The sequence below is a fragment of the Pithys albifrons genome, chromosome 6 (genome assembly GCF_047495875.1).
Source record: "Pithys albifrons albifrons isolate INPA30051 chromosome 6, PitAlb_v1, whole genome shotgun sequence".
Lineage (NCBI taxonomy): Eukaryota > Metazoa > Chordata > Aves > Passeriformes > Thamnophilidae > Pithys > Pithys albifrons.
The window spans coordinates 36,028,795-36,042,561 of NC_092463.1; the positions used below are offsets into that span (position 1 = coordinate 36,028,795).

The window sequence follows — 13,767 nt, forward strand, 5'->3', positions numbered from 1 at the left end:
TTCACGTTTTAGGGATTTTTATTTCTTTCCCTTTTCCCTTGGGTGGGGGGAACTTCTGACTGCGTTTGGGTAGTTGGCATTTTGCCAACTCAGTGGAACACACCATGCTAACAACTTTTAAAACCAGATTGCAGGTGTCAGACACTCTAGATTTACAAAACATCTTAAGGATACTGAGAGGTGGTGAAGAGAGATGAGAAGAAAGAAAACATTACCAAATGGAAACATAGCTGGAAGGCTTGGACACAAAAACAAGAATGAAAGCTTGGTGAATTATCCTAAATCATTCACATACCACTTTGAACAATTACCCTGCATACTCAGCACAGTTACTCTTCTTTACTAAAAGTTTCAGCACAGGAAAGTTGGGTTTGGCAGTCAGGTAAGAGATATATAGTCACTCTACAGTGAATTTTGCCTGTGACCAGTTACAACTGCATCAGCAAGCACAAAAGCTTTCAAATTTGAAAGGGAAAGCCATTTTGAGCCTGCACAACACTGCTCTTCATTTAAACCTGTATATAATCTATTTAGCACTATGCAACATGCTGATAAATGTATTGGTAAAAAGTCAATTATCAAAATGCATTCATTAAACAAAGAATCCAACAATCAGGAGATACCAAACATTACTGAAAAATTGTAATGATTTGGGGAAGGTGCCCCTGTACCAAACTCTATTTGGTATTTTTCCAGATGATTGAGAAGAATGCAAAACCAGTACTGCTGAAGGTAGTGGACTAGTAAGTAATACAGCAGACAAGGCACAGAGAGTCATCTGGGCTGGTCAGTGCACACAGCCAATGCAAACAGGAGGTTCAGTCTTTCAACAAAATGCAAAGTCAGACACCTTCCCCCACACCGTGCAGGTCACATCAGGTACTGGCAAGCATTTAGAAGCTGGAAGACACAGACACTTAACACTCATGACAAAGCAGAATTGCTCTTTTGACCTACGAACTGGAATTAGGAGAATTTACCCCTCATTTTGCAATGGTGTTTTTCCTGTGGTTTACAGATTCCTTAGGGCACTTGAGACAGCAAATGAAGAATAGGAAAGCTGTATGCCACTTCTAAGAGACTTGCAAAAGTTATTTAAGAAAAGCAAGCTCTTAAGAATTGGTGTCTAAATTTGCTTTGCACTTATCTGTACCTTAAAATGCTTCTAAAGGTTTGCAGATAAAAATTATATTAAAAACATATTAGAAACTCCTAGTATAGGGCACTGGCATGGTGAATAGTTGTTGGGGTGTCTGGGTTTCACAAAGCAATACAGAAACTGGAAACAGTACCCAGACACAGGAAATAGTACCCTACACTGAGAATCTTTAAGGGCTCAGATGGCTTCATTTCTTAAAATACTGTGAGAGGTAAGGCAACTACAGCACACGAATCCTCTCAAAGGGAGGGACTCAGTTATTAGAGGCCTCTTTAATCTAGCACAGAACAACCTAACAAACCAGTTGTTGGAACCTAAAGGCAAACTGAAAGCAAGGCACCACTCCCTCCCACACACTCCTTTCTAGTCTGTGTTAATTAAAAAGTGCCAGAAGTAATGCATCTACCAATCTTCAGATCAAGTCTGCTGCTTTTTCTCACTGTTATGCCCTAGTAAAATATGTATTACTAGCACATACAGTTATGAAGACTCAGACAAATGCCTAGAATGAACTAGACAGATTTGCCTTTAAACTATGGATATGAAAATCCAGTCTTCGGAAGGTCTGTAAGTTCACAATACGTTTGAGAGACCCAGATGTGACTGGATGAGAAACATGGGAATTTAAGAGTTTCAGCTGCCCTCAGTATTCATGGCAAATGAGTTCTTAAAAAAGCCCAAATTACAGTGAGGATGCTTTTCACATTTGTCTTAAAGATCTAAACTTACCTTTCTTTCAAAAGCCAGAGATTTAAGTTGCAACAAAAGCTAAAACTCTCTCTGATCAGTCACAAGCTGCCCTCACTAGATTGCTTTTGTAATTCACTTCTTCCACAATGATAAAAAAATGTATATACAGCATTTTGTACAAAGATTAAACTCAAGGCTACAGAAACCACATGGTGGAAAAGAATGGAAAAAATGAAAGTTTAGATGACACTGTCAAGCTGATGAGAGAAAGTAAAAGGTGCCACAGTTCCATAGGAGAGTTTGCAGCTGAGATATTTTCCACTTTGATTTTGTCAATAAATGGGACAAGACATGGCTGGGCATTGGAAGAGCGATTATTTGGTACTCCTTAGGCACTCGTTTGAGAAGGCAGACACAGAAAGGTGTTCCTGACTGTTAGACTGGATGGTTTAAATTCTGAGTAAAAACTACTATTCAAATTTCTGGAAAAGTTACTGAGTGAACACTGTGGTACTAAAATTATTCAGTAATTGTGAAAAGAAATCCAAAGGAACGCTATGCACTGGAAGTGTCTTTTCTTTTTCAATAAGCCACGTCAATCATCTGGGCATTGGATATAACCCTCTCACTATAATAAATTGCTGCAACACAGAGGGCAATCATGTCTGAACAGTAGCGAAGTCCCAAAGCTGAAAGGGCAAACAAAACAAATAAACAAACAATAAAAAACCAAAACCAAACAAACAAAACAAAGACTGTGCTTTCTCTTAATCAGTAAAGCTAACAACTCCCTTCTGCAAATTCTTATCCTCCTACGCCTGTTCCACATACTCCTTCTTATCACAAAAACTCAAATCAGGGTTAACAAGACATTTGTTTCCTTACTGTCTGCATCTTTATTCTGAAGGCTGTGACAAAACACCATCAACTGCTAAACACATGCCTTAATATGCACGTGTGCTCCACATGGACACCATAGCCAAATATTCAGAGCAGGTCACAGACAAATAAGCTGGTTCACGCTGTATCTGCAATGATCTGTCTGAACAGCAGCCCTGCTGCTATCAGGCATAACTGGTTTGCAGGCCAATACAAGTCACTGCTTGCACCAGCCCAGGCCATCCAACACCAATATACATTCACCCAGTCACCTCAAGTCTGTTCCCAAGGTCCCCTAAGAACATGGAGCAAAAGTCCCCCCATTTCCTCGTCCTGTTACACTAGAGCAGTTTATAAACCAAAGCAGAATTTCATGAGGTCTAAATGCACTGAGACTCCACCATGATTTAGGAATGCCATGCATAACAACATACTGATTCTATGGCCACAAGACAGAAGGACAAGCCTTGAGCAAACATCACAATTTCAAGCACATCAGCAATGTCCTGCTAGAATAATAGAGATAATTAAAGCACCAAGACACCTTTTTTTTTTGTTTGAACACATATATTGCATACGTGATTCTTTTTTGGCATCATATAGACCAGATCATGCATTTGCTTTTCTTTTACAAAAACAACAAAATATGTTGATTTCTTGGAGACAAATGAAAAAGGTCTTATCCCACAGAGCTCATATCAACTGGGGCATTTAAAACTATTCAAATCACAGTGAGATGAGACTCTGCAGATAAATTCAGCAATGTGTTTTCCAGAGCGAGTTTTACCTGCCAAGCTTTACCCTGACTTAAAGCTGTCAGTCTATTTCCCGAACATCGTATAACACAAACAGGCAATAGCCAGCATGAGCCCAATCTGCTCTCAGTTTGTTTCTCCCTTTCAACCATCATGAGATGTTCTGACTGCAGAGAGCTTTATCTGAAGTATTCCCCATGAAAAAAATAACCCCCAAAACAGACCTTCGACCTGATGAATGGAGGGACTGTTGCTTCATTACTAATTTAAAGGCTCCTCTGCAGTTTCAGCATACCCAAATCTCTTGCCTCCACTTACCCTTGTGAATCAATTGTCTGCCTGTCTCTTGCTCCAGTATGCTATCCTTTTGTGGAAAGCTTTCCCTTACAACCCTGACCCAAGAATGAGCAGTAATTCTGACAAACAAACCATTTTCCTAGTGGCAAGCTATCTTCTATCTTTCCACAACTGGCAAAACAACCCACCAATGTGCATTACTACAGTTAAATCAGCAGCTACACCGATGATTTTACCTGCAAAGCCATGTATTAGATTTTACACATTTTTCTTAAGGCATTTATTTAGCAACAACCAACAAAAATTCAATGGAAAAAATATTATACCCTCTGCATTGTTTCTCTTTATTCATGGTTCAGACAAGGGATCATTAGATTCAAGAAACCGTTCTGTGGAAACAAGGCAAAGCCTCTAGTAAATGTCTTTGATTTAAAACCACCCTCACTCCCATGCCCTTTAACCAATAGTTACATCTTAAAACGTGGAACAGATGAGTGTGTTTTAAAGTTCATGGTGCAAAATAGAGGAGGATAGCAAAACCTCCTCAATTTGTCCAAAAAACAGCTATCCCACTCTTAACATAAATGCAGTCTTCTCCCTTCCCCTTCTCCTCTCTGTTTCCATCCACCCTGCAACAAAATCAATATATAAGAACAACAGCAGCAGTTTTGATGATCGGCAATGATCCTTTTTGACATCAGTCTGTGATAGAATCGTCGATTCTCTATCTTTAAATTACATCATAGCTGTGTAAAATACGCAGTGATAGGCCAGACGTGAACTCTTCACATCCGCTGTCGATACCTCAGCAAGATCCAGACTGCTGTTGCAGCAAGCGCCAGGCCTGGCACAAGAATGGCTGCTAGAGGAAGCCCACCTGATTCTCCATCGCCTTGATGATCCACAGGGCCATTTTGTGGCTGCAACTACAAGGAAAAAAAAAGTTATTTGTGTCAGAATCCATCACAGGAGAGCCCTCAGTTGTCTGGACCAGGTGGTTCTGTAAGGATGTTTAAGATAGTTTCCCCAGTACCTGACAACTCCATGTACAGAAGGGACAAAATAGCTTTGGATAGACTGAGATTAACTGCAGAGTGCCCAGCCACTACCAAGCATCTTCATGTTTCTCTGCCACTTTGTAAACTAGGACTCTTAACAACTGAAGTAGGATACAGCAGATGCAATGACACACACATACCCAGTCATCCAATTATGCACTTCCAATCACACTACTTCCTGCTCTCACTATCAGGAAAAGGTTATCTATCACATTCTCTCTGTTTTTCCTATCTGCCTTGTGCACCGGTCCTAAAGACTCACTCCTCTCCCCACCAACATGCTTCAGGTTGATCAGCATTTCCTTTGTCAATTTCAATGCTAGCCAGTAATTAAGGATTCAATACTAACAGAGGATTAACGATGCCTCTCTTTTTATATCTCAAATGTTGCCAGTATATTTAAACTACAGCAGTTCACATTTCATATTATTTAAAATCATTTAGGTTGGAAAAGACCTCTAAGATCACCAACTCCAGCCACTAAACCAGCACTGCCAAGTCCACCATTAAATTAAGGCCCACACTGACACATTTTTTAAATGCCTCCAGGGATTGTGATTCAACCACATCCTTCAACAGTCTGTTCCAATGTTTGACAATCTTTTCGGTGAAGAAATGCTTCCTAAGAGCTAATCTAAACTTCCCCTGGTGCAACTTGAGGACATCTCCTGTTATCCCACCATTTCTTATTTGGAAGAAGAGACTGATACCCACCTCCCTACAACCTCCTTTCAGGTAGCTGTCAAATTCATTAAGGCTATTATAGGGTTATTTCTCCAGGCTAAACGACCCCAGCATCCCCAGCCACATCTCATAAGACTTGTACTCCAGACTCTTCACCAGCTTCACTGCCCTTCTCTGGACACACTCCAGCACCTCAATGTCTTTGCTGTAGTAGTGGGCTGCACACATCTCAATACTAACATGAGTGATGACCTCTGAAACAACAGAGGAGTTCTGTCTCCAGGAAGATTTTGGACACTGAAACAAAACTGGAGAACTTGAGATTCTGTCTTCACAGACAAACCTTTATCTCTGAGAGAGGAGATCTGTGAGCAAACACACCACACTCCAGAAAAACAAAGACCTGAGGATGTCTCCAAACTCGTCTCTTCACTGACACTGTTAAAAAGCAATGCACAGACAATTACAGCCATGGCAACTAGAGAAGGCCATAGGTCAAAGAAGATCTTTTATGCACGTCATACTGAGCACCTGGACATAGTACTTTTCTCCCTTTTGAAACAGACAGCTACCAGTCATAAAGCCCAGTCTAAACTGAGCCAGAAATAACCCTAAGAAACAGGTAAAACATACCCTGTGCTGAACTTTCAGAGACACGTCATAGCCTGCGTTCCTGAACAGTTCCACAGCATCCTTGTGCCGCAAATCCTTCAAGTCTTTGCCATTGATCTAGCAAAAAAGGAAAAGGAGAACCAGATGCTGAAGGCAAAAAAAATAAATTTTTAATGATGCAGGCTAACATAGCAAGGATAAGACATAAAAATCTTAATCTTTCACAAAATTCTGCATTTGGGGCATGACCCATGATCAGCAATATCCATATTCATCCATTCATATTATAGACAATTTTTATATGTTAAGGCAGAACATGAGAAACTCCAAGTCAAAACATTGAAAGTACCAGAAAAAACTACCTAGAAGCAAAATCAGAATATAAGATGACAGTTGTGTCAGTAGCAGCTTCTGATGCTGTTGCTTTACTAGAAACAAATCAAAGATATGATTCTGACAGATAATGAAAACAAAAGAGCAGCTACAGCACAATCATTATTATGAATCTCTTCTCCACATTGTTCCCTCTACTGGTGTACCTTTGAAACCCCACTGTTTGAGAGAGTGTTGTCAACACACATTTAAAGGTACATCGATGTAACAAAACAAAAATCAAATCACTTCTTGGCATCCACTTGAAAGTAGCAGCATTTTTCTTAATTTGAAATAATGTATCATCACAGAAGGTTTTATAACCTCCTTGATTTCATTCACGAACTGATTGTATTAATCCTAATTTTGTTTTCATCTCTATTACCCATAATTGTATCCCCTAAAATCACATCCAGTGCTTCCCTTCTCTTCATATTTAGACACTCCAAACACAAGTATATAAATATTAAACTGTCAAGAAAAGATAGGATAATATTCTCTGTTTAACTTAATGTCACTTTCTGGATCAATAATAGGCTCCAACTAGTGCAAGACAGGCTATAGAGGCTAAAAAGATTGCATGTGGAACATAATAAGCAAGTGCAAAATAAAATCAGCAAGTATTAAGACTGTGTACCACACTAGAAGAGACTACTTCACCTATCACTTTGCAAAACATATTGTCTTGTATGACTGCCAGCTGTCTGAAGAACCAGTGGGACTGAACATCAGTATTTTTATAATATTTTCCTAAAAGGAGAAGCAGTCTGTATTACTCCTGAGGAGCTGAAATGAAGAGAAGAATTTTATGGCCTATAGATTTTATAGTCTAAAAATCCCCCTGAGCAAATGGATCAGTAATCATGGATTACCAGTTAAAAAATGGAAATTTACAGGTGGAAAACCTTTGTTTACACGTGTGTCAATGATGATCCACTGTGAGCAAAAGAAGGTCTGATGGATTCTATAACCTTAGGGAGGCAAGTCACAGAGGAAACAGAAATGCAGCACCATACAGTGCTTCTGAGACAAATTAAGAAGGCCAAAGAGATGAGCCCATGTGTAGAGGCAGCACTCAAAGCTCTCCCCAGGTGTCCAAGGTAGCTCCTCCATGGAGATGGGTGGGCGTCATCTAGTTGCATTCACCGCATCATTCCCCTCTGTGCACTGTGATGACAAACCTGCTTCTCACATCACATCACCCATCATGGCACTTCAAGAACACACAGGATGACAGAGGAAAGGACTTACCGCTAAAATTTTATCTCCTTCTTGCAATCGGCCATCAAGGTAAGCTGCCCCATCCTTTTTGATCCGGCTGACATAGATGCTGCTGTCATTGGAAATGTACTGCTGATCTGTCCCACCAACAATGTTGAAGCCCAGCCCTAAGGTAAGCCAAAGAGAAAACTGATGAGAAAAAGCTCAAAGCTTCAGACATTCTTGCTGTCTTGCTTGTTGGAACTGCATCTTTCCATGCTGTCCTCTTTCTCCACCATACTAAAACTCATAGCACACGAATCTACATCATCCTTTTCAACTATTACTGTCTAGAAATGTTACTCTCATGAAACTGGTCTTGAAAGCGGAGTAGAGACACTAAATGACTGAGGACCCCAAACATTTGTGAGCCATATTCAGGCAGTGTTGGGGAATAGGACATGCCATCATTTCTGAGATGCCGATTCGGCCTCAGCAGGAATTCTCTTCTTCAGCACAGCACGAATCCTGCATTTCACATGGGGCTATAGTAACTCAGCACCACTGAGCAACAGGAAATCGTGCCAGATGAGTGTTTTGTGAGCTAGGAAACAGTGTAAGGAAAGGCAAGAAACATCAGACCCTGTCTACAGATGAGGAAACAGGAAAGGAGAACTGTGATAGGGCTCAGAAGGCTCCCCTTCCACATCCCAGGAGATGCAACTGGTGTGCTTCACCTCCAAGAATAAGACTAGTCTGCATGAAGCTACTTCAAATTGTAAGGAATCACTTTGCTCTGTTTCAAAACATGACAGGAAATAAACACAAAGTTCACAGATTTGAAGCCAAACAAAAAAGAATTGCACATACATTAAACAGAACTAATGTCCACATCATATTTTTGCCATTTTGGGTTGTTCTTTAAAGTAAGCCTCAGTTACAGATATCTAGCTGGATCCAGCTTCTGGATTGAAGTTAAAATTTCTTGTTGCATCAAAACCCAGAAGAAGAAACTGAATTCAGAATCTGGAAAACCAGAGGTTACAAGAGCACATTCCTTACTGCACACAGAGCTAAGTTTCTCTATAGATAATACCGTACGACAGGAAAGATTCCCTATGAAGACACTTGAAATGAAAAAAGGGAAAGAAAAACCAAGGAAAAATAAGGAAAATCAAATACACAATCAAAGTAAATGAAAAAAACACAACTTGTTTTTTTTTCATCCAAAAGCTATTGTCAAGAACAGCTGAAGGTAAATTCTGCCCATGTTCAACTAGGCTGATTTACTTGTTTTCACTTTCTTTCTTATCTTCTCTCAAAGTTGGGATTAGAAACCTGGAGAAGGGGAGCTGCAAATGAAAGTGAAACCACTTGTGCCTGCTGGGAAGCAGAATTTTAAATCAGCCATAGGAGATCAAAGGACTTACAAAATGAGTAGTTATTTCAAGTGTGCATCCACAGCTGGGAAGTAAAAAAATATTAACTGAAATCTTGCCACACTTTTTTTTTTGACTTCTCTTCCTTGCAGCTTCAGACGAGTGAGGAAGAAAATGAAAGTGAGAGTAAATTGAATAAACACTGACATTTTAACTAGACTAATATCTGTTCCAAGAAGGGCAGTTGAGCAAAATAACACAGCCTTCAATGGAAATTAAAAAAAATAAAAAAATAAAAATACACAAACCTGAAAATTATTTGCCGTAAAGCCAATAACCTGGGAACAGTCAATACTACAGAAAGCATAAGGTTTAATCAGCACTTATTAAAAAGCCAGAAAGAAGTAGTCAGTTTCAGAACACACTAATTTCTTTCACACATACAAAAACACCCAAATACATATATATGAAAAAAACGTGTATTTTGCAACTTTTCGTTCATGATCGGAGAAATAATCAAAAGTCACAGCTTCCCTCCAGCACTTAAAACTTCCACTCTGGCTAAAAATATCTTCCCTATCATTCCTTGTGCTCTCTGCTATTCTGTCTCTTCCAGTTCACGCAGCCATAGAAAGAGACACAGCACAGACAGAAGAAAAGGAGGTAGGGGAGGAAGGGAGCACATGGCACTAATTCTCTTGTGTACAAGGCACCAGAAGCAGCAAGGGAAAGCTTTAAAAGCATGCTCTGGGGTAAGCTGCTGACCCTCCCTGAGGCTGCAGACCTCCCTATGCCTCATTTACCCTCCCTGAAACTAAAGAAGTCCCTCAAAAAGACATTAAAAAATTCTGATTGCCAGGATTAGGAAAAGAGAAAGTGAATACCAAAAAAAAAGAAAAAAAAAAAAGAAAAAGAGATATATACATAGTGTTTTGGCACTGGAAATACATTCAACACCTCAGCAAACTTTTGCCAGAGATGTTTAGCATCAGACCCAGTTTAACAAGTTACAGTCAAAATTCTGACTATTCAGGAGACAACAGTATTACATTGTGATTCACAGATTTTGTGTTTTGTTCCTTCCCCAGAAATGAATAATATTTCATATGGTAACTGTATCAAGGCTGTAAGGACCTTCAAATCAAGTAACAGAGTAGCCCATCTTAATAAGCACACAAATACTGTTCATGGTAATCAGACTCAAATCACCGTGGCCACACTGAAGACCATTCGCAACTCTGCCCTTCAACATTCCCTTCCACCTCCTTCAAAACTTTAGGTTCCCAAATGTATAGCAACAGTTTTCCCACTAGAACCGGCTTTGTTTAGCAAATAGTTTTCCCTGACAAGCATGACTTCATCAGCTTGAGCTCACGGCTGTACAGGCAGGGCTATGCAGCTTTCAGAGCAGTGGTCGTTCTGGCGAGCAGGTGAGGCAGAGGGCTGCACCAGGGGCTCACTCTCTGGGTTCTGACTACCAGCATGGGGGCCAGGGCCAACTCCAGCCCTGCACGGGAACTACCTTCCCCCAGCGAAAGGAAAACGGCACATATGCCAGCACGGTGTGTGCTGCGGGTCCCTGGGGTCCCATGGAGGCAGGGACGGCCAGCAGCCGCACCCAGCACTTGTGCAGACAGACAGAAGGGCTGCCGCCTTTTCTTTCGTGCTCATTTTAATTAAAGAGAAGGCCTCATGTACAGAAGTACTGCTCCGCCTCCAAAACCTCCCTGGAGCCTACGGTTCTTTAGAGCCAGCATTTTGCTCCAGAGCTGTACACTTGGTGCCAACTTGTCTCACTTCTGAAAGTATGATTTGAATGGCACCATAAATCTTGTAAAATATAAGGTTTCCAGGAGAGCACACGCTACTTTGACAAGAAAAGTAAAGCTAAAACACTGCTCCACGGCCTGCCCAGCTCCCTGTCCCATCCAGCCTGTGCTCCACTCCCTCCGCACCCCGCAGCCCCTCAGCTGCGCCGCACGAGGCGGCCACGCTGACACTGCAGGGCATGGTCACCGGGACACACGACTTTGAAATGGCCCCTGACTCAGGGTACCCGGCGCGGCTGGACGCTCAGCGCCTGCCCCTCACTCGGCAGCAACAGGCGCTCCACCGGAGATGGCAGCTTCCCGGCAAAACCAAAGACGTGTTGTGTTATTCGCAGGGACACCGGACGGGGCTTCCACAGAGGAACAAGCCTGACCCTGGCAGGGCTCTCACGGGCCGCCCTCCCTCCCGTCCTCGCCGGCCGCTCTTCTCCGGGACCCTCCCGCCTCCGTCCGGTGCCCTCCGCGGCGGCGCCGCCACCCCGCGCTCCGCTCCGGCCTCCCGGGGGCTGCGCGGGCCTCGACGCGGCTGCCCCGGCTCAGAAGGCGCCGCGGGCCCAACGCGGAGCGGCCGCCCCTGCCTTACCTGAGGGTCTGCGGGTGAGGGTGATTATCTCCTCGATGTAGCCGCCGCCCGTCACACTGCCGTTCATGCTGCGGCCTGAAGGAGAACTTGGCTCCCGGGACAGCCCTCTCGTGTCCTCGGCCGCCGCCGGGCCGCGCCGCGGGAGCGCTGGGAGTTGTAGTCCGGCGGGGAGCGGAGCCAGCGCGTCCCACCCGCCGCGGGCCCGGGAGCTCCGGCCGCTCCCGCCGGGCCCCTCGGGCCGCCCGCCCGCCACTGGCGGGAGCGGAACGCGCCCTGGGGAGCCCAGCACGGCGTCCTCCTGCACCCCGCACCTGCCCGTCTCCTACGGGCCTGGCCCTGCTTTGCTCCTCAGGCTGGGGCAGCTTCCTCGGAAAGGCTAAGGAGTAGGTGATAGCCCTGGGAGGTCACCGTAGCACAGGAAGAGAGAGATGTGTGACCTGTTCCCAGCCCTTTTAACTGGCCTCTCAGCAAACTGAAAAGCAGATCAGACAGTTATGGGCAGGAGCAAAAGCCCAATGCAGGCAAGTTGCAGAAAGTGTCCATGCTAATGCCTCGTTATCCTGTGATGTAATAAAGTGGTGATCTAGATTCAGAAACACAAAGGGTACATATAATTACCCTGCTGACTGCCACTGCTGGGACAGTAAGTATCTAATTATGCCCTGTAGAAGGCGTTTGGTTTGAGGATTTGAGAAATTGACTCAAAACTCAACAGATAATTACCTAGCAATAAAGGGCAAAATAGTGCAACTTGCTGTCTAACAGAGAAGCCACTTGAACTTGGCACTCTGTACCACAGAGATTTCCTGAACCAACACATTATTGGGAAGTAAACAGCAAGGCAAATTTGTCCTTACTTATTTCCTTGTTAAACATTATCCTTATCGATTTCAGCACATGCTACAATTGTGTCAATACAGACAATGACAACAGGGAACAATGAATAGGCCTGATCCAATTTAATTGCCTGCCTGCTTGGAACTATGAGGACAGTTACATGGACATGCTGCAGGAAGTTCTCTGATAAAAATGAGAACAAACTGCTCTGGTCTTCAGTGTTACACTACCAATTGGTTTGTTTGGTATTCCAGTACAGGTAACAAATATTTCTGATCGCATTCATTCCCAGATGATCTGCACTTTTGGATTCCTAAATTTAATAGGGAGATGCAATCTGGGTGATGAATCTCTGAACTAGAGAAAGAGTGTGCTACATACCTTAATGCTACAACATGAATGCTTAATGCCAAACTGAGTGTTAGAATACCTGCCTCAGAGGTGGGAGACAAGCATTCAAGGTCCAATTACACCTGTAATGATGAGAAAAAGCATAACTTGTCTATCACAGGAAGACTTCTTAAACCACTGAGCACAGTATTCAGTTTCACATCTGTTTCAGTCCAGTTCCCAGAGATATGTTGTCCTGCATGTCTTTATTTACTTGTTGCCATTGAATAAGAACACTGGAAAACAAAACTTGCACAATAGCCATAAATTATTTTTCCCTGTGTCCGGTTTCAGTGGGGACAGAGTTCATTTTCTCCTCGGTAGCTGGCACTGTGCTATGTTTTTTGGATTTAGTATGAGAATAATGTTGATATCACAGTGATGGTTTTGTTCTTGCTAAGTAGTGTTAACTCAAAGTGTAGGAGTACAGGACTTTTCAGCATCTCATGCTCTGCCAGTGAGGAGGTGCACAAAAGCTGGAAGGGAGCAGAGCCAGAACAGGTAACCTAAACTGGACAAAGGCATAGTCCATACCATAGAACAGTCTAGTTCTAGACATATACGTGATAAAATGAGGGAGTTACGTGGAAGGGGGCCAATCACATTCTGTGATGGGATGAGTACCGGTTAGCAGGTGGTCAGCAATTTTATTGTGCATCACTTGTTTCTCTTACGTTCTGTTACTCTCGCCTTTTTTTGGTTTGGGTTTGTTTTGTTTCAACTATTAAACTGTTTTTATCTCAACCTACAAGGTTTACCTTTTCTCAATCTCCTTCCCACTGGGGAGGGGTGGAAGGAGAGTGAGTGAGCAGCTGCGAGGTATTTGGCAAACCCCTTGAAGATACATTCTGTTCCTTAGCAGCAGTTTAATGTATTTTAGAGATGACAGTCCAATTTTATCTTGATCTAACTGCAATATTAAGTGTTTTTAAAAGTCTTCTTCAGCCAGTAAGAAATTTCAAACAAGAAACATGGGTATATGTTGTATGTTTTATAGATATATGTTGTATATTATTGCAGTAACTTACTCCTAGGCAGCTCCA

The 13,767-nt window shown here is 42.6% G+C and overlaps 1 protein-coding gene across 1 annotated transcript; it reads right to left on the bottom strand.

Annotated features, from left to right (window-relative positions):
- Window positions 1-4,096: 4,096 nt before the first annotated feature.
- On the bottom strand, window positions 4,097-11,907 carry SYNJ2BP (synaptojanin 2 binding protein). The gene is made up of 4 exons (XM_071558211.1): window positions 11,498-11,907; window positions 7,758-7,894; window positions 6,156-6,251; window positions 4,097-4,706 (listed from the first exon to the last, which is right to left on the bottom strand). Exons 1-4 carry the CDS (start codon window positions 11,562-11,564, stop codon window positions 4,566-4,568), a joined length of 441 nt encoding a protein of 146 aa, XP_071414312.1. The 5' UTR covers window positions 11,565-11,907; the 3' UTR covers window positions 4,097-4,565.
- Window positions 11,908-13,767: the final 1,860 nt, after the last annotated feature.